At 46.5% G+C, this 22,054-nt stretch overlaps 1 protein-coding gene across 1 annotated transcript in view; it reads left to right on the forward strand.

The window, feature by feature from the left end:
- The window catches only part of Cog6 (conserved oligomeric Golgi complex subunit 6), a 54,565-nt gene that overhangs the window by 26,989 nt on the left and 5,522 nt on the right, over positions 1-22,054 (forward strand). The window contains exons 5-6 of the mRNA XM_077694771.1: positions 1,051-1,194; positions 13,758-13,938. Coding sequence (XP_077550897.1) covers positions 1,051-1,194; positions 13,758-13,938 — 325 coding nt within the window. The remainder of the gene's footprint in view (positions 1-1,050; positions 1,195-13,757; positions 13,939-22,054) is intronic.

The following is a 22,054-nucleotide window of genomic DNA, read 5'->3' on the forward strand; positions in this document are numbered from 1 at the left end:
CTCTCGCTTGTGGCAGGAGCAGTGCTGTTGTCTTAGCCTCTGACCACAGCACACACACAGCTTCAGCCACTGGTCTGGGTGCAAAACTTCATTCGGGAACACAGTGTTACGCCAGGGAGCAAAACAATTGTTCTATGAGATGCAAATTACAAGTCCACAGAAGTGTGCAACAGTGGAATGCGGACGCGCCGCTTGCTGCCCTAATGTAAGTAAAGAGATAAGAGGCATGTGACAACGCCGAACCTGCAGTAACCGTTGCAATCACTACTGGCTTCGCAGCTTGGGAGTGTAGGCACGGCTTGAATTAAACCTGTACATTTATAATTGTTTATGACTTATTAAAGGCAACATGCAGCAAAGAAAGATTTTGTGCGTTTCTTTGAGAGCTTGTGTGCGCGGTTCTCATTCTGTTGTTTGTCACGTGACTCTTGGCACATCAACCCAGTCACCATTTACGTCACCTCTGCTGGGCAACTGATAGCTTCACCTTTTGATTATTTACGCGATTATTTTCAAGGTAGTCGTTTTAGACCAACTTCGGTTTTCACTTCAGTGTCCCTGTAAGCTTAAATTACTTTACATTTTTTGCTCTACACAATACACAGGGGTGTATTGTGTGCAATAAAGGTGTTTGTCTATTTCTGTAGCCTTAGCAACATCAACGAAAGTGGCATTGCATTCATGCCCTACCTAACGAGAAAAAAATGTGCGTATGCTTAAAATCTATATATGCGTTTTAAATTTGCTTGCAGCTACAGAGGCAAATGAACGAACAGGTTTGTTGTGCAGAATACGTCTCCCTGAATAGTGACACAAAAATGGGAAGAAATTTATGCTTTGCCAGTTTTTAATAGATTGAAAACAATACGGGATATCTACAAACTGATGTTTGTTGTGACCTTGTCATAGTCAACTGCACTTATGCACCAAGTTTGATTAGACTCGGTGCATAAATTGGGTGTTTTATTTGCCAATGCCACGTCCCCCCCCTTTTAAATCTCTAAAGCGGTGACTGAGAGGAGAAATTGACTCCATTTTGTGTCGTTGCAGGCGGAGCTGCCCCCGGGCGACCTGGGAGCGCCACCATTCCTGCACCAGCTGCTGTCACTGGTGCGGGAGCTGCTGTCGACACGCGACGGCTCCCTGGCGCCGGTCGACCAGCGGCAGAAAGACCTGCCTGACATTCTCGCCCAGGTGGGGGAGGGGCCTAAGGCTGACTGTCGCCGAGGTCTTATACCCCTGTCAAACGTGCCTATTTAAGTGCACTTACGCAGAGTGCACTCAGCTAAAATGTCATTGGGGAGCAGCTAAATGGCAAACGCGAATGACACTTTACAAGGAACGCACTTTAAGCTGAGCGTGGTCCCCAAACACACTTTACGGGGGCCAGCTCGCCGAGTGAGTAATCTCGTCAACAGAAGTCCGAAAATCGGAAAAATTAACATAAAACCGCGAGCGTTTAGATGATATTAAGTAACGTTAACAGTTAATTATAGATATATTGCTTATTTACTTTTAGAAAAATTGAAGCAGCGACGAAAAATAAGAAAATAACCTCTCTCTCAACAACGTGCCAGCGCCGCCTGGTGGGAGTTTTGCTCCATGGCAGCCGTTCTCTGCGGCGTTCTCGTAGGTGGTTCCTTGTGGCCCTGTGATTGTGTTCCTGCTTCAGCCTATTTCTGTTGTATTCAACGCTTTCAGATAATTTCCTCCAAACAATAATGCTGCTGTCATTCACTGCGCAGTGAATAACAGTGAAGGTATCAGCGCTGGTGCTCAGTCGCCGTCCCGACTGTTTTTTGTAGGGGTGTGCATAGGTCGGCGTACTCACTCGTGAGTACACTCATTTGTACTCATTTGTACTCAAACTCACGAGTGAGTACGATGATGAGTGATCACACACCCAGAAAAAAACAGTGAGTATGATGACGAGTGAGTACAGGGGTAAGTCCACTACTCATGAGTAAAGTACTCATGAGTACACTACTCATGAGTATGAGTACTCATGAGTACAGTATTCATGAGTATGAGTACTCATGAGTTTGAGTACTAATGAATATCAGTACTCATGAGTACACAGTACTCATGAGTACACAGCACTCGTGAGTACACAGCACTCATGAGTACAATACTCGTGATTACTGTTTTTGCGAGTGCTTGCACTCTTGAGTATATGCACTCCTGAGTACAGTAGTGCAAACAGTAGTGCAAACAAGAAAACGGACGACAAAAGCTGCCACCCGAAGACACACAGAAAAACGCAGTTTACGGCCACGGCTGCACCGACAACCCCCGAGCTCCCCTGAGCCCGACCCGGCCTGAGAACAAGAGGAGACGCCAGACGCAACGCGAGTGCTTACGTTCCGTTTCGCTTTATCACATGTACTTGCCTTCGCGCAGTAAGTCGCTCAACGACAGTGCACCGCGTCAGACGTTTTCTTCCTCTGTCCTGATTTATATGTAACCTGTGTTTTTTTAATCAATTAAACAGTTTATTTTTTCTACTTAGTCCTTCATTCGAGCTACGACCCAGCTAACAGTGCAGATAAGTTGATTATTCGTGAGTAATACAAATTGAGTACTCATGAGTACAGATTGAATACTCATGAGTGCAGAATGAGTAGTACTCATGAGTGCAGAATGAGTAGTACTCATGAGTGAAAAATGAGTAGTACTCATGAGTAGTACTCACGAGCAGTAGTACTCATTGAGTACTCATGAGTACAGATTGAGTACTCATGAGTACAGAGTGAGTACTCATGAGTACAGATTGAGTACGAATACTCGTGAGGACAAATGAGTTTGAGTACAAGTGAGTACGATTACAAATGAGTATTTGATGAGTGAGTACGAGTGATTTTGTAAACAGACGATGTTTTTGAGTCTGAGTTTGATTGAGTACAGCGTGAATGAAAAAAATTGTGATTGAGTTTGAGTGAGTTCTTTCTGTTTTGCCGACCTATGGGGGTGTGCGAATATCAATTTTTTTAATTTCGAAGCGAATTCGAATAATAAAAACAAAGTTCGAATCGAATCGAATATTTTTCGAATATTTTTCGAATACGAATACTTAGTGTTTTTTTGTAAAATTAAAGTTTTCACCATCTAGAGACACAAAAACTGCACCTTTATCACACAACAAATCATACAAAGTAAAATTAGAAATTACACAATACCATTGCACTCAACAGGTTAAGGTCTGCACTCACTTAAATGTTAACATGGAGAAAGGTTAACTGCTCGACATGTTCGGGGAGCAGTGACAACCTCCTGCTCGTCACGACTCCACCAGATACCGAAAGTAGCCGCTCATTTGAGACACTAGTGGCTGGCATGCCCGAGCCCGTGCACATTGCCGCGCGCTGATACAGTAAAATCTCGATGATACTAATCTCACGGCACCGCGAAAAATATTCGTATCATCCGAAATTCGTATGAACCAACACAGACCAAAAAATTGAGCGCTGAAAAAAGTTTTCGTTTATTTCTTCTCTTACTTTCGCGTGAAGAAATTCGTGATTTTTTCTGCTTTTTTTAACCCCCATGTCGCAAAGCAGTCCTTTCTGGAGCACGTAAAGCTTCGCGCTCGTCTCCTCACTCGCTGTGCCCAAGCTCGCTACACGGCGCAACAGTCAAGAGTGAACCGCATGGTGCGTTTTTGCACACGATTCGCTTGCCTCGGCTCTGCGAGCGCTGTATTTTCACGCCCGCATCGACGATTTCGCGCCCGCGGTAGCGCCTACCTCGGTCAGAAAATGACGCACGACGCGCGCGGCAGAATGGAGGAGCCTGACTACTTGCGATGAGATCGAGACAGCCGGCTTGGCTCCGCCGGAGATGGTTAGGCTTAGCACCCCGGCAAATATTTTACGGGCGCTTTCTAGCGGCGCGGATGATGTTTTATAGTACCGTTTTCGCATGCATTATCAGCTCCTTTACCGCACAAGCAACTTCGTGTCTCCATTGAGCCGCATTTTAAAGAGCGGTTAGAAACGGTCGCTCGAGCGCCCGCGCCACTTCGCGGCTGGAGCCGACGCCATGTTGACGCCGCCGGCCGCGCCGCGCGCAGCGTGGGAGTGGTTTCCCGGCGGTGTCAGCGCGCGTTGGGCGTGCGCAGAGCGTCTTCGCGAGCAGAAAACAACAACACCAATACAGCCTGCGAAAGCACGTACCGTTCGCCGTGTATATGCTTCGCCACTTTGCTGCTGAGACACGCTCTGAATTTTTTTTTTTTTAGTTTTAGGTGGTTCGAATATTTCGAACCATAAAAGTGTCATTCAAATCGAATCGAATACCAAAAAATTCGAATCGAATATTCGAAGTTTCAAATATTCGCACACCCCTAGTTTTTTGTAGTCTTGTGCAAGGTGCCGATTGCGATTTTAAACAATGGAAACACAACGAAACGTTTACATTATTCCTCACGTTCTAAAGAGGAGGAATTTCAAGTAATTTTGCGTAATATTTACGTCGGCTATCGTCACTGACATCACGGCCAATGGCACTTTATTTCGTCGTTCAGCAGCGCGCAGCCTAAGTGTCACTTGGGAAGCCCGAGTGCACTCGGCGGAAGTGCACTTAAATAGGCACGTTTGACAAGGGTATTATTTGGTTGACCCGTTGCCTTGCACTTGCACTGCACATGCACTTGCACGTTGCCATTTGGTGCAGTGCCTGAAATTTGCATGGCTGCTGGCACCTTTCGTGGCCACTCAACGTGTTGTAAGATGCCTGAAAGAGCCCGTGAACAGAGAACGCAACTTTGTTCAGCTCAAAGCAACCAGCCTTTGGTATACTCACTCAACTTGTTTCATGCCAGGAGAGATGTCTTTTTATTTTAACCAAAAGAAAAGCAAGAAGTACAGTGGAATCTCGATGATACAATCTTGGGTGATACGAATTTCTGAAAGTCCAGACGAAATTGCATTGTTTGCAATGGAAAAATATTCAGCTGTTACTAATGTACCTGCCCGACCCGGCAGATGATACGAAAGAGCCAGCGAGGCGCCTGACTGCCGGGTGAGCAAGTGATGGCGACATACGGGCTCTCTCTTTCCTCTTTCCTCTCTCTTTCCACGGCAGCAGCAGCCGTGAAGTGGTGCGGAGCGCTCAAGCGACCGCTTCTAACCGCTCTTTAATTAAAATGCCGCTCAAGGCACACACGAAGTTGCTTATGCAGGAAAGGAGCTGATAATGCTGTCAAAAACGGTACTACGAAACATCATCTGCGCCGCTGGTGAAAGCACCCTTGAAAAATCCGCCAGGGTGTTAAGCCCAAACTTCTCTGGTGAAGCCAGCCGGCTGCCTCGAGCGCTTCGAAACTGCCGCCACGAGGCCAGCGCCTCCCCAGTGGCGCAAGCGGTCAGGCTCCTCCAACTTGCGCGTGCTTGTGCGTCGGGCACGATTGTAGCACGATTCTGCGGGCATGATACTAGCGCACACCGCACTAGAATCGTGCCCGCGGCAGCTTCTGACCGAGGCAGAAGCTGCGCAGAATTGTCAACGCAGGCTTGATAAACTTGCATCTGCAACGCTGACACGCACGAATCGCGTGCAAGAATGCGCCATGCGGTTCACTCCTTGACTGTTGCAGTGTGTAGTGCTTGGGTACAGCATACTTAGAGCCCCTCACTTTCTGCGATTCCGCGATTCCGCAAAAAATCGCGGAATTAAGGTTTTCCCGCGGAAATCCCAAAAACCCGTTAAAAAGTGTGGCGGTGCGTCCCCAAAACGATAGATTTGGTGAAATGTGGCGGAAAAGTGGTATTTTCTATTACTAATGGCAAAATAGTTTCTATTATTTGCCTGCAACGTTTTTACTGTTGAAAATTTGAATTTGTATCTGCATATTCCTACCTTGTCAAATAATAAAAGTGGCTAGGTGGCGCAGCCTCCACCCGAATCAAGGGGCCTAGTTATAGCCACAGAAAGAGAACATCGCACACAACAGGGCCCATCAGATTGCAAACAAAATGAAGGGTGCAATGGATAAAGCGGCTAGCAAAGTGCTAGTATACTTGTGACACTTGGAAGTTCTTCAAGAGTGTGAGGTGCTTGGATCCCCTGCAAGTTGGGTGTCTCTCAGAGAAGAGATCAGAGTTTGGGACCGTTCCTGGACTTGGGGAAGAATCCCTAGCCCTAGCTGCTGAATGGAAAGTGTACCTAAAGTCTGCCCAAGACCTCAAGCCTAGTGACAGGGACTTGGCGCCATTTCTTTCTAAACAAGAAAAGCCAGGTGAAGGTTCTGATGTCCTGGCTTTCTGGGCTGGGATGGAACACCTGACTCCAATACTTTCTTCCATTGCCCTTAAATAACTGTCGGTGCCAATCAACTCTGTTGACGCAGAAAAGTAATTCAGTCGCTATGGCGACATCGTGTCTCACAAGCGCCATTCTCTTGGTGAAGAAAGCACAAAGCATCACCAGATGCTCAGCCACAACAGCTTCTGTCAGTTTTAAATGAAATCTAGCATGTCAGGAGTCTGAAGTGTCTAAAAAATGAACTATACATGAGCCTTATGCCTTTTCAATGTTGCCGCGGAATTTTTCAGATTCCCCTATCTAGAATCGCAGAATTTGAAATGTTCCGCCGCAAAAAGTGAGGGGCTCTAAGCATACTGCTGGAAGGTAAAGGTGTGTTGTTTGGGGAAACAAAAACCAATGGAGAGCGCGGGTCCCTCTTACGATGAAAAAGTTGTGTGGAGTGCAGGCGTTGCCCAGAGAACTTTTGTTGCAGCCAGCGCCACCTATGAGTTTGTAAATCAATATAAGAAGTTATTTGGCCGCTTTTATAAAACTTCATATCATGAAATGAAGAAACAAAACTATTTAGGAAGATAAATATGGATTATTTTAACAAAGAAAATGTGTGGAGCCAACTGGTGAGGAGCAGTTGCCAGGAGCGTGTGGCTTGCAACAGGAGTTCCTCAGCAGAAATTTTCATTGGAAAAGCGATTCCCCTAATCGGCCTCGAATGACACACCTCTCTCTTCTAGTACACTCAGGCTTGGGATTGTGAGTGAGGAGACAAGTGCAAAGTTTTACACGCTCCAGAAAGGACTGCTTGGCCACAGCCGCTCGATTGCGCGGCCGTGGCTTGAGGGCATGGAGGTTTAAAAAAAAAGCTGAAAGACATCACGGATTTCTTCACGCAAAAGCAGGAAAAGGAATCAACAAAAACTTTTTTTAGACGTCAATTTTTTGTCTGTGTTGGTTCATACGAATTTCGGATGACATGGATATTTTTCGCGGTTCCGTGTGATTCGTATCATCGAGATTCTACTGTATTGTGAAACTCAAATTCGATTCTACTTGCTGGCTGCATTGATGCAATAGAGGGACACTGAAAACATAGTTCTTCTCACTGTGTTAACTGTGGGTTAGCACTCGAGTGGGGCGATGAAGCAGAACTAGAGTCCTCACTGCAATCACCCCGTCGCGTTTTTTGTTGGTGGCCCAAGTTGTCAGCTGCCAATCGCAGGAACAAGATTCTGTGCTGTCATAGAGAAATGGTCGGAAAGTGGCCGGGGGAGCGCAACTGCTTCGTCTGTCCTCCTAATAAATGCGCTTTCCCGAGAACTATCCCTGGTTCCACCTACGCCCTGGCCAACCCCATACCATCCTCCTCCCATTCGACTCCGCGATCACGCGACCCATAGATTCACCGCACTCTCCTATCACCTCCTCCCCCCATCACCTCATGGGAGACTTGGCTGGCTCCCCCGGCCAGGAGGCGTTCGGTCTTCATATGCAAAAGATTCTGAGGACATTTTGGCCCATTACGAAGACAGTGCGGTCTCTGCCTCTCTCTTTTAGCTGACCTGAACCTAGGTCAGTGACTAGGTCTCTCTCTCTCTATCTTCATACCTTGATTATTGATTTGGCATTTTCAGTGTTTCTGTTATCGGGACAAAGCGGCCTTTTCATTAAACCAGGCTTATAATTTCTCTTCATCGCCCGTTTAAGGATCCAAAACTGTGGACTCTCTCTTTGGGGTTACAGTGAACGGGTCTGTGCGAGCCTTTTCCCATGCCCTGACTGCATAGAATGTCAATCAGCTTGCATGGAGTAATGCTGTTCATCCGGTCAAGTAACGTCTAGTCGGATATTTGTACTACCCATGGCACACAGCCTGGCTGCTCCTTGGAAGCTCAGTTGCGCACATTGTAAATTTGTTATGCAAAATTTTTTAATTATATTGAATGGATTTTTCACCCACAGTGCCGGCAAGTTTGCTAGCCCTGCACACACCCCGTCGTCCAAATGTAACAAAGTGGCACTCTGAGAAATAGCCGACATCTTCAGCTTTCACTTTGAGCCACAAGCACGATGAGGATGGCATGCGTAGTGATTTAGTGACACCTCACCGAGTGGCCGGGCTCTGAAGCTGCCAACACTGTGGTGTGAAAATTGTCTAGACACAGTTTCTTGCTGACAGCAATGTCAACGTACCGTATTTTCGCGCGTACAACCCGCCTCTACATATAATCTGCACCCCCACTTTCAGCCCGCCAGAAAAGAAAAAAAAAATCTGCGCGTATTGCCCGCACATTTGATACAGGAAAGGCTGCACCAAAGCTACTGGTCAAACAACACATCTCATAACATGTAGATAGGAAAGGCGTATATTTAGCGCGTAGAATACGCTGACTGCAAGGTGAAAGTCGCAGTGCGCTAATAAAATTCCGTTGTTAGAGTGCGCTCGTCCTTGCTTTTTTTTTCCTTGTCCTTGTATGTTTTGCGCAATCGCTGCCATGGAAGGCTTAGTCAGTGTTGCTGCGTAGGAGCTTCATGGCACAACGTGCTTTGCCGTGAAGCTGCACTAAAGGAAATAGCCCCGCGTATTATCCGCACCCCTACTTTGCCACAGAAATTTTCGCATTTTTAGTGCAGGTTACACGCGCGGAAATACGGTAATTGGTAGAGTTTACCGAAAGGGCTAATGCCTCAAACTCTCCACTGTCTTTGGACGCAGTGCTTCGGCCAAAGAGCAACCTCTGCCGACTCTACTTCACATACTTGGTGATACGGGCATCCTCTGGGCTTGTGGTGTTTAGTAGGGAAAGATGTCGTCTTGATGTTTTGCAGGCTTGACTTATCCGATGGGTGGCATACTCAATTGCTTGAAGCAAAGACGAATTTGGCACATCAGTTCTTCAGAAATCCGGGAATGTGTCGGTAGGCAGCTGGGCTTTTTTATCTGGATAGTGTTGACTGGGTCAGCTTGGCTGCCAATATCAGGGTGGAAAAAGGAAAGCAGGAAAGTGGATTTCGTTCAATGCCAAGGAAATAAGAGGCACTCCTTGAAGAGCACCTGGCTCTTGCCGCTTGGCCGCGCTTCAGTGGTGCATTGTGTGAAAGCCTGTCGCCATTGGCAGAAAATGTGAACTGCATGAGAGCGGCGGTCAATCGGAAGCAGTTAAAGTCTGATAGAACCCGTTCCCTGCCAATTCTAACTCGTTGTAAAGATCAGATCTTGCATGCACTTTAGACGGGCATTTGTCGTGTTCAGCAAAGCAGAGTTTTATGTTTGGGAGTACATTAGCACTCACATTTTCAAGCCTGGGAATATTTTTGAAATCCTTAGAAGTTTTTGAAGTGTTCTTCAGTTCGAAAACAAGTCAGTAGTCGGTTATTCTCATCAGTATTCGTAAGTGTCAGATATTCGCAGACCTCCTACGCTACACCGCCGCGTTAGAGCAGCCACATTGTATCTCAGGTGTCACACGGACAATTCGAAATCAGCGAGCATTCGCAGCCGTGTTCAAAGCTTTTTGCAGTAGGTGATACAATCGTGGTCAGGCCAATTTTGCCATGCTACGAAGTCCCGACATTTCTCTGCCAAAGTGCCTCTTTTTTGGCAGTATTCCAAGCCCCTCGACCAACAGTTGGTACTTTATCAACCAGCAATTTGGTGAAACAAGCGAGCGTAGGCACTTCCACACGGTGTTCGTTCTGCTGAGAGCATTTTCTGCTAGGTTGGTTTGCTCACACAAGCTGCTATTAGCTTTGTGTGTGTGGCCTGTTGTACTGGTTGCTTCATCGCGCTGCTTCACGGTCAGGTGTTGAGCCACTTCTCGGTTTATTGTCTTAGGATACTGTTAAAAACATTAGAAGAAGGTCACTCTGCAGAACTTAAAGGAGCACTGACACCAATTTTCGGTGTTAATATTATTGCACAGTTCACTTCCTTCACTCAACAGAAAACCCTGGCTGAAATACGAGCGGCCTGCGATGCGAAGAACATAGTTCAATGGGATCTCATTTATCGCGCCGACAGAGAGAGCGGAGCGGCACTCAGCAAATGGACATCAGCGTGACATCACCCCGTGAAGCCAAAAGAAGTGACGCGACAGCGCTCGTCAAAAACTCGTGACGTCACTTCACGCGCGCGGCCCCACGAGCGGCGAGCGGGCGCAACGCCCTCTCAAGCGGGTGCTGGTGACGTCCGCACAAAGCGGTGAGGTCAGCATGGGATTCTGTCATATGCACCGTTCGGGATGAAAGCGCAGCAATTTGAAACAAACGATTTCAGGCCGTTCAATGTAATTAACTATCGCGCACTGAAGTATTCGAAGTGCTGTTTCAGGTTCGCCAGATCATTAAGCATCGATAAAAGCAATAAAAGCCTAACATAAAATTTTCGTGTCAGTGCTCCTTTAAGTTATAATTTGGGGCAATTCCTCACCTACTGTCCTGGCCACTTTGGCGATTGGAATTGGGACCTCTATTGTAATTGTGGGGTAGTGTGGAGTGGGTCTTGGCACATGAATGGTTTGCGCTATAATGTCCCTGTGTAGAGGTGGCGCAGCCGTATGGGTTGTTTACTGACTGTGTGGCCTGATAACCTGGCTTGCATTGGACGTTATCAGACGAGTTATTGCGCTTCACCAGGCCATGGTGTAATTGCTGTTCACGCGTTATGTGCGTAGTCGAGTAACAGCAGCTGCAAAGGAAACCCAACGCATTGTGTGTTGATCTGTAAGGACTGCAATAGCCACCACATTATGGAAGGGGCAAGTGTTTCCACAAAGACACTGCAGTCTTCATTGTCGGAAGGGAAGTTCTTGTAGATTTTGCGATACTGCGGCATTTCCTTGGCTTGTGCTTCAGCACTGTGAATTTGGAGGTTTTAATGTGTTGGTTTCGTACTGAATGTGGCGTGATCGTGGTAACCAGTATGAAGGATCTGAAATGATACCAGGGGCGTGCAAATATTTAAAACTTCAAATACCGTATTTTCCGGTCTGTAAGTCACACCTTTGTATAAGTCACACCCCCCCTCAAAACGACAGTTTTTCCAGAAAAAAAAACGTATGTAAGTCGCACCGGTTACAAGATGCACTTTTTATTCAGGTAAACTCGTAGAGGATCAGTTCGTTGGAAAGTGCAGCAAAGCTACATGGTTGCAGCGGCCGCCGCCTCGCAAAGCATCCCCCGGGTATGCAGTACTAGACACGTGCATAAACCGTCCAAAGTCTAGACAGAACTAACTTCTCAAAAATGGTTTACACACTGATGGCATGTACTTACAGACGGCGTTTAGGCAAAACCCTCGAAGCCTTCTTCCTCCGACTCGCTAACAATAATTCAGCAACTTCAAGTAGCACTTCCGCCGGCGCGTCACTGGTGTCTTTTTCGCCAAGATCGTCATCACTCACGGACGGGATCAGTCTGGCCTTCATGAACCTGGCTACAACTGTTTTTGTAGAAATCGAGACCCATTTGGCCATCTCTCCGAATGTCGTGTGCGTCTTGCGTCGTGTCTACGTAAATCAGCGCAATAAAGGTGTCATGGCGGACGGAAGTGACGCGAATGGAAGCGGCCCGAAAGTTGAAACTGACCAGCAAGCTGTCGTATTAAAAATTAGCAGCAGCTTTACCTCCTTCAGAGTAACACTCTCTGTAATATTTACAAGCTGCATGTTGTCGTTGCAACCCAATTTGATGTTAGTACTTTGAATTTATTCTGAACTACGTAGTTACTGGGTGTGGCAGAAGGTGGCGCGCGGCTGTCGCAGCCCATGATCATTCTGTTTTTGACTGGAAAAAGCTCCACATCGTGTGGTTTAACGTCCCGAAGTGACATACGGGCTATGAGAAACGCTGAAGCGGTGGGCTTCGGATTCTTTTAGACCATAGAGCTGTCTCTCTCAACGTGCGCTGACATCACGCAGCACGCAGCCATCTTTTTAAGCGCGGGCCACGCGCGGTCGCCACACACTGGATTTATTCCACACATAAGTTGCACTGGTAGATAACATGCACCAGCGAAAATTCCAGAAAAAAACCGCGACTTATACACCGGAAAATGCGGTAACAGGAAGGCCAATAACCCGGCGTAGAGATGAAATAAGAAAATTCAAAGGGAAGGAACGGACTCAAACAGCACCAGGCAGGAGTGGTCGGAGGTCGATGGGAGATGCCTCCGCCCTGCAGTGGACCTAAGTAGGCTGTTGATGGTTATGTGCAGTCAAGCCCACTTACAATGGAAATCTGGTGTCTTTAAAGGAGCCATGAAGACAAAATACAAGTTTGTTTTATTCAAAAGATTTCGTGTGCAGCAGCAAATGATGCCGTATGCACTGAGAAATTATTCCACTTAGGTTAAAATTTTGATTCTCCCGCCAAATTGTGTGTTTCGGTGACATCTGCAATGAAGACATAACAGCGCGTGCACAAAATAACTTCCACTGCGTCATTTGGCTCTGCAGCCTCTCTTGCTGTCCAACCTCCCAGATGGCGCTAGCATGCTCAGCACTCCGCCGTTGCTTTGTTTGTGACTGTATTTACACCTGGCTTGTTTTTGTTATGGTAGAAAGTAATCGCTTCGTGAAGCCTGGGGTATGCTTGACAAACACGGTCACGTAAGGCAACGTCGCTTACGTCATTCGGCCAGTGTTCTGTAAAACAATTCCAACGTGGCGGAGTGCTGTGCAGCTAAAACAAGCACAGTGCGCCCAGTACCAACAGCAGTGCTCATCGGTACTTCTATGTTTACGTGTATTTTCGTAACTTTTGCTGTTTCCCGCACAATTCTTACCGCTGTAAAATGGATATCCATTACATTTAGACGCAAACAGCTCGTTCGGCAAGCTTATAAGCTTTGCTCAATTTGCATTTGCTTTTGCCAGCCTCCACCAATCGCAGAGCTGGCTGGTATGACATCATAGGTTTTGTTGTGGGAAATGAGCTAGTGAGTCGCTTGGCCATTCCCTTTTCTCCTAATTATGTAGCTTATTTGAGCGCAGTTTACAATAAAAGTGGTGTCAGTATGATTTTAACGAGGCAATCTTTTGAATGAACCAAACTTGTGTTTTGTCTTCATGGCTCCTTCAAATTACTGGAGGGACCAGTCAGATACGCTCTCCTTGTATCCACAGCGTGTTCAGGTACCTGCATTTGTTCATGGCAATCAATGTGTGTCAACTGTTTTCTTCCATGGCTTTGTCGTCTTGCCTTAAAACTTATTTATAATTTTCATAGCACTTTCTTATCACCAAGTCACCCGTACGTGAAAAGCGAGGTGTCTCAAGTCCTGACTGCCCAAGGCGCCGAACTAGTTTTTTCTGCAGCTATGTTTTCGAAGCTCCGTACGCACTCAAGCAACTGTGTTTGTACTCGAAAGGTATTCATGTTCTGCTTGCAGTCGGCTTCCGCTCCTCACTATATCCGAAATTTGATGTTCGCATCCGTCAGCTCCACATTTGGGAGCCTTGCGATGAAGAGGGGCGCTTTGGTGTGCTCTTTTTCCGCAGGTGCTGGAGCCCGCGCTGTCTGCCTGCGAGCAGCTGTCCAGCCGACTTGCGCCGGCCGACCGGTCGGTGCACTTGCTCAACTGCCTGCAGCTGGCCCAGACGGGACTGGCCGTGCTCGAGATGACCGAGCCCTGGCTGGAGGAGCTGGAGGAACGCCAGAGGCCGCACATGGAGTGCCTTGGTCAGTCAGTCGCCGCTGCTGCTTGCGTGTGCGCCGCAGTCGGGAGGCATTTTTTGGCACACTTAAGGGGGGGACACACTGGTCGTAAAACTTTTAATTTTCAAGTAAACTCTGTGGAACTTGCCAGTCCTGCTGCTTTTTCCTCGCTGATTTCGAATATGCGATTGTTTTTTTTCAGCTGGTCAATTAGTTCCCAAGACAATTGGAGATAATCAGCCATTTTTGGTCAAACAATGGACAAAACAGTGTTGCCCGTAAAACCGTAATCTTTGTTTTCCAATACTACTAACCCTGTTGAGTGTAGTAATTGAAGCAGTTTTGTTTTTGATGCATTGCTTGGAACTAATTTTACAGCTCATTAAACTGTGGTTGCACCAGTGGCAAGATTTTGAGTGCCCATTTCAAACACGAAAGTTTAATGAGCTGTACTTCCAAGCAATTCATCAAAAACAAAACTGCTTCAATTGCTGCCCTTAACAGGGCTCGTAGCATTGGAAAACATGAAGATTACAGTTTTACGGGCAACACTGTTTTGTCCATTGTTTGACCAAAAATGGCTGATTATCTCCTATTATCTTGGGAACTAATTGACCAGCTGAAAAAAAACAATCGCATATTCGAAATCAGCCGGGAAAAAGCAGCAGGACTGGCAAGTTTCGCAGAGTTTACGTGAAAATTAAGCGAAGTTCAGAATCAGAAAAAGAGCTTATTTGTTGAGTGATTATGTATACATGAGTGACAATACAGGAGGAGGTCCCAGAGCCAAGGGCTGAAAGTTGTTTTAAGACAAGTGTCCTCTCTTTTGCCTGCTTGTGTGGTTAGAAGGCGAGTGCCTGGTGTACAGTTGTGGTGGGCGCCTTTGATGTGCACTTGAACACAGCAGCCGCACCACCGTATTTTCACGCGTATAAGCCGCACCAAAATGCGAAAACTTCAGGGCTAAAGTAGAGGTGCAGATTATGTGCGAGGCATTTCCTTCAGTGCAGCCTCATGGCATTCGCGCTGTTCCCTACAGCAGCAATAGCGACTAAGCCACTCCTGTCCCACTGACAGACTGTGCTCATTTTTCACACACAGCTCAGCAATACAACAACCTGAGAAAAATATTGGTCAAGTCAGCTAGAGTTTTACACAAATTAAAAGCGCCATTCCAGAGTAAAGAGTGCCAGTGCCAGTACTCAAAAACGTCGCTTCACGCTATGATGATGATGGGTATGGCTTGAATTGTGGTCCAGCTTTTCCTGCATAAAATGTGGGAGATACTCAGGGATTTTATTTTGTTCGTGGACCTCAAATGGTGCGGGTTATATGGATAAGTGGGCTATTCGCGTGAAAATGCGGTATTTTGCAGTACTTAGTTTGTCTTAACACAGTCCCCCTTAAAGGGTCACTGAGGTGATTTGTAAACATTGCGGGATTACTAGCGCGAAAAGGTTCATGTTTGAACCACTCTCACTAAGCTTATGCTTTTTATTTAGTAGACAAATCAATGCGAAAATGCTGTCCTTCTCTCTGCATCCTCATCGATTTTCTACGACGTTTCGTATGACATCAAAACAAGATGGCGTGGCTTGACTGAGCTACTGTACGGCTCGCCGACCTTCCTACAGAGTCAGTCGGCCCAGCGTTTCGTCCGCCGGCCGCCAACGGGTCGTGGCAATTCGCTTGCTCAGTTGAAACTAAGCCACTGCACGTTTGTGAATGGAAGAACGTGCTTTTCTTTAGTTTGTTAGTTTGTAGACTGTATCAAGCTCTAAGTCCAAGTAGCTCCACACAAGCACACATGCAACGCTTCCGTGACTGGTACAGTAGTAGAAAAGTCTAAGGCTACTTGAAAGCGGGAGAAGAGTCAGCGAAGTCAATATGGGTACTAAAATAAGATCAACTGAAACATTTACCGTACAGTGTAAAACTAGGGAGCAGGAAGCACTTTTTTGCGCTGGGTGAGCAAACACAGCGGTCAGCAGCACGACCACACATCTGCGAACGCTTTTCCGTCTGAGAAATGCAATTGCTAGACGTGATGTATTGTGGGAGTTTGGGGGACGCTTACTGCATGAGCGCTATACAAGAAATAGTCACCTAAAAATCTTGAAATGCTAAAACTAAATAAAAATGTAAATTGGTTATACATTGTATACCTTATATATCTAACCTCGGCAGCGCTGGCTTGTGGCCGAGTGTTCTGGAGCACTAGGTGTGTTATTTTTTATGTCGAAAGTTCGAATCTCCAATAGTGCAGTGTATTTTTTTAAGCTGATTTATTTGGTTTTGGGCAGTGTTTTCTACGCTGAATTTTGCGCTGTAGGGTTCATTGCTCCACAAGCGAGTTTGCTGAACGCGCGCAGACTGACGTGCTAGCAAGTTCTCGTTGGCGTGCTGTTGCCACAAGCACCGACTGCTTGAGGGCAGTGGGCACAGTCTCGAATCGGCCGACCCTTCCTTAGCCTGGTGCGAACACGCCTCTTACGATGCAGACGCGAGCCAGGCTAGCTCCAAAGATGGGGGAAAAGCTCATCACATTTGAGCATCTGCAGTGATGTGGTGGGCATTCATCCACTGCATAGGCCTTAATTCCAAGACGTCCTGGGAGGCTTATCTGAGGCATTAACATGGCAGAAGCGTGGTACGACGATTACCAAGATATTGAGAATGGCCATCCAATTTTAACGTCGGATGCCAAGCATGTTGTTCCACAGGACTGGAAGTGGTTTAAATTCTAATCGGGGACCTCGTCCAATCACGTAGCACCTTTTATTGACATCACTGCTGTTAGCTGGTGCGGCTGCCGCAAGCAGCACATGGGAGTTCTTCTTCTTTCAGGCTTTATGAAATAAATATCCCCTGATCAAATCGCATATACGATGAGAAGCGTGCTTATTTGAGCCAGTCTGCGCAGTGCAAGCAAAAACAGGAGCTTGGCAAATTCGCTTGTGTCCCTTTAATACACCTTGATCCCAACTTACTAGTGATTCCTATCAATCACTGGTCAACCATTATTACTTCGGTCCTCATTAATCGTCTGTTGTAGTTGCCTCAGATTTAGTGGTTGGCCGCGCAGGTGGAAAGGGGATTGGCCTCCTGTCTGTTGACAGGTAGTTCAAGCAATACTAAGCTATGATCGAAAGAAAAGAAAATAGCATTCCAGTGGTCATTTTCAAGTTCAGTTTACATGCATGCATAGGTGACTAGAAGCACGTAGAATCATTAGAAAAAAATACCGAAAAGGCAACATAATCACCGTAGTAAGACACTATAACGGAAAGAAGTACACTGCTGGAATTTCTCTGCAATTTACAAGGACTGGATGCAATTTGTCTAGGTTTATAGCTCATTATATAAACATGTTTAACCCTTTGTGCCTTGGTGGTGTCAATTGACGCCATCGCATAAAAGTTCCCCTAGTGCATAGAGAACGGAACCAAAACTGCTGGTTTTCTGGGGAATCGCTCTTCAATGATGCCTGTTGCAATAGATATCAGTGTTGTTTCTTTTTAGTGGAGGTACACTCTACGAAAAAGAAGCAGCTCCGGTGAAGTCAAAATTAGGACAGTGAGGGTGAAAAAAATGTCGGTGTCTGTTTTATTCCCAGGCTTGTAAATTGATAGATTGGTGCACTACGAAGTCAATTTTTTTGTTGTTGTTGTAGGTTCATGTAGTCGATAACGTTTGGGAAAATGCACAAAAGTGATGTCTTTGCTCAACATGATTTTTTTTAAGGGGGGACACTGGTCTTGAAGACATTTTTGTTATTTTTTAACCTATGTGCTTGAGATTTACACATTGAGTGTATTTCAACATCCTGAGCACAAATATGATGTCAGTTTTTGTCTATGGGGTGTAAGTTTAGAGTTGTGCAACATGTTATGTCACTCCGTTTCGGGCAATTTTTTTATTATGTACCTATGAAATACTCAAATAGCTTCTATCCCTTTGTTCTCTAGAAGGACCAGGGAGTGCAACTATACCACTGCAGTAATTTTAGCATGGTTTCTGAAATGCTGTAAAATTCGTAAATGTCAGGTCATCAAATGCCAATGTTTTTGTAAAACTAACTTCATAAAATCTTGTGCCAGCAAAAAGAAATTCTGTGCTTTTGTGGCTTTATTGCACTGTTCAGTTCATAAGCTTTCGAATGCAGCAAAAATGATGTAAATCGAACCAGTACATCCCAAGATATTGCACCCGACAGCTGACCACGTGGGAAAAAAATTGGTTCTGAGAAAACAGGGCACGAAGTTGCAAACATAGGCAAAAATGGTCATTTAGGTGGATTCAAAGGGCGACAGCTTTGTGAATACTTGTCATACAGCTATGATATTTTACAGGTACATTCTTTGGGTCCTGTAGACTGCAAATAAAATTAATACAGAAAATTGATTTTTGGGCAAATTTTCGGTCCTCAAGACCAGTGTCCCCCCTTAATAGCCAGATGTCTTAATTGCGTCATTAATGAATGGGAACTCAATACTTTTACTTCCAGGTGTATTTTTTGTTTGTGGGCTTATGGGACCCTAAAATTGAGGAAAACACACGGAAAACACCGTTTTGCTTGAAATAAAAGAAAATCAAGGCTGAATGGGTTAATAGAGCACTACCGTAATTTCACGCGTATAACCCGCCCCTGCATATAACCCACACCCCTACTTTCAGCCTGGCAGGACAGAAAAAAAAAAAATCCTCAGATATTGGCCGCACATTTGATACTGGAAAGGCTGCACCAATGCTACTGCTCAAGCAACACATCAAACAACACTTCGCTAGGGCTATCACTTGAGCCGCAGTCCTCACTGTTGTACACAAGGTCATCTTCGGTTCCATCTGTGCTTTGTTTGTTTTTTTCTTGTTTTAGTCTTTGTTTTTTCTTACTTCTCCTTGTATGTTTTGCGCAATCGCTGCCATGGACGGCTTAGCCAGTGTTGCTGCGTAGGAGGTTCAGGGCACAACGCGCAGTGCCGTGAAGCTGCACTAAAGGAAAAAGCCGCGCGTATTACCGTATTTACTTGCGTAATCCTCGCACTCGCGTAATCCTCGCACCCCTAATGTGAGCCACCAAATCTTGGATTTTTTGGTTCCTCGCATAATCCTCGCACCCCCAACTTTGCAGCGGCGAAAGTTGCCTGCTCGCGAAACCCGCATGGTGCACGCGCTCTCCAACGCGCGCCCTCCCCCGCCGCCTCTCCGTTCGGCGGAGAGCGCTGTGTATCCAAGGCCATCCAGGGGCCCTAACAACCTGCATGGCTACTCCCTAACGGGCGCCCTAACACGCTACTCACACTGTCCTTGAGCCGGTTTCGCGCATGTTTCGCGTGCGCGCAACTAGACGGTGTTCGCGCAGCCCGCTGTCGCGGCTGTCGTGTCGTCGTCGTGGTCCCGCCGTTGAGCGGCTGCGGTCAGTGAGTCACTCGCGTCCATGGAGGAAGAAAAAGTTTCTTCCTCCACGCTCGCGTCAGTGGTGGATAGCTCGCTGCCGTTTTGAGAACTTCTTGATCTCTTTGTTTTGTGCTTGGTGCCGCTTCGCCATGGGGAAGAACGCCAGCTACACTGCCGCTTTCAAATTGGAAGCGAAAGAGTACGCGATCGAACACGGCAACCGTGCCGCAGGCAGCCACTTCGGCATCACCGCTGCTTCAACGTGCGTTACTGGAGTAGGGCACGCACATACGACGACGAGATAAGGCGCGCGCCAGAAAGCAAAGGCGGCAATTTCATGATCGCTGATCGACGGGAGAGTCCGAGACTGTTAACGTTGTAAATAATAAAATAAAAAGAAATAGCTGCTGTTGGCAACACTGAGCTTACAAATACAAAAAACGACCGCTACATTTAGCGGGATTGGCATAAGGCAAATTAGCAACACTGTGCACCGGATTTTTTTTCCCCGCGTAGTTCTCGCACCCCTAACTCTGCATTGACTTTTCAAAAAAAAAAGTGCGAGGATTATGCGAGTAAATACGGTATCCGCACCCTAACTTTGCCACGGAAATTTTCGAAATTTTTGGTGTGGGTTGAATGCGCGAAAATACAGTACCTGAAAGGAGACTCAAGGGCTGTTCTGTAAGCTCGAACTTATTATGTGTGGAACAGAGTATTTTAACATTTGGAGTGCATAATTTGTTCGTGGAATTTCGTGTCAGACGCCACAAAATGTTTGGCTGCAAATGCGCTAAGCCTCTCTGAATCGCACTATTTCTTCGAATTTCAGATCTTAAGACAACAACAGGTTATGTTCACGTGCAACACAAAATGTTAAAACCCTGTACAATTAAACCTGGATATAACATAGTTTACAAAACTTCACAATTTTTCGTTAGATGCAGGTTTTGAGTTAAGGCTCGCGTGAACGAAGAAGAAGCGAAGCCCAAATGCTGCACATCAGTGATGGTTAACTCACCGCTCAAGGATTTATTTCACGTGAAAAACTGTGTGAGTTGTGCCTGCTGCTTTCCCACGAGCTTAGGCACTACACGGCGGACAGCTCAAACAAGCATAGTGCGCCCTGTACCAACAACAGTGCGCATCGTTACTTACCCCCGTATTCATAAGGTAACTTAAGTGTCCCTTTTGACACTTTTCGATACCTTAAAGGGACACTGAAGTGATATGTAAACATTGCGGGATTACTTGCGCAAATTGTATTCCGGAGTCCCCAGGCCATGTTTCGACCACCCTGGGCGCATTTACGCGATTTTATTTAGTAGAAAAATTAATTCGAAAATGCTGTCCTCCTCTCTTTACGCTCGGCCATTTTCTGCGGCGTTTTCGTGTGACGTCAGGAGGGGATAAGCTGGCAATTGGCTGCGCTACTGCACGGCTCCCCGGCCTTCAGACAGAGTCAGTCGGCCCAACGTTTCGTCCGCCGCCCGCCGACGGGTCGTCGCAATTCGTTCGGTCAGTTGAAACGAAGCCAGGACACGTTTGTGAATGGTAGAATTTGCCTTTCTTTACTTGGTTAGTTTGTACACTGTATCTAGCTCCAAGTCAAGGTCGCTTCACACAAGCGCTGCACAAGCGCACATGCGACGCTTCGCTGACTGGTATGCCAGTAGGAAAATATAAGGCCTCTTGAAGGCGGGAGAAGAGTCAGCGAAGTCAGTATAGGTACTAAGGAAATAAAATCAACTGATATTTTTACCGTACAGCGTAAAACTAGGGTGCGGGAAGCAATTTTTTGCGCTGGGCGAACAAGCACAGCGGTCAGCAGCACGACTACGCATCTGCGAACGCTTTTCCGTCTACGAAATGCAATTGCTAGACGTGAGCTATTGTGGAAACTCGGGGGACGCTTACTGCACGAGCGCAATACAACAAATAGTCACCTAAGCTGCTTGAAATGCCATACCTAAATAAAAGTGTAAACTGGTTGTACAATATATACCCTATATTACCAATGCCAATGCAGCCCGCTCCGTGGCCGAGCGGTCTGGGTTGCTAGGATTGCCACCGCAAGTATTTTGCGAGTCACGAGTTCGAATCCCCGCGGGTACGTGGTTTTTTTTTTTTTTTTTTTTTTTTTGTAAATTAACTTTTTCATTTTCCGCCGATGTTTTCTATATTGAGTTCACCGTTTTTTTGGCCGCAGCGTTCATGGCTCCACGAACTAGTTCACAAAACGCGCGCAGGCTGGCACTGGCGCGCTAGCCAGTTCTCGTTGGCGTGCTGTTGCCATAAGCACCGACTGCTTGCAGGCAGTGGGCACAGGCCAGAATGAACAGACCCTTGGCATGGTGCGAACACGCTTTTTACGGTACAGGCATGAGTGAGGCAAGCTCCAAATATGGGGGAAAAGCGCATGACATTTGGGCGTCTGCGGGTACGCGGAGGGCGTTCATGCACTGCGTAGGTTTCGGCTAGTGAATGCTACGATTCCGATCCGTCCTAGGAGGCTTATCTTTATGCATTTTTACAGCTGACAACATGGCAGAAGCGCGGTACGATGATTACTGAGTTATTGAGAATGCCCATCCAACAACGCCAACGGTTGTGTTTTACAGAACCGAAACCGAAACTTGTTTGGTTGCTCACCTTGGGCATCGTCCAATCACGGTGTCAGCTCCTCCTAACGTCACAGCTTTAGTTGGTGCGGCCGCCGCAAACCGCGCATGGTAGTTTTTCT

This window comes from Haemaphysalis longicornis, unplaced genomic scaffold (genome assembly GCF_048455015.1).
Source record: "Haemaphysalis longicornis isolate Haplotype H1 unplaced genomic scaffold, Haemaphysalis longicornis Haplotype H1 scaffold_13, whole genome shotgun sequence".
NCBI classification, from domain to species: Eukaryota; Metazoa; Arthropoda; class Arachnida; order Ixodida; family Ixodidae; genus Haemaphysalis; species Haemaphysalis longicornis.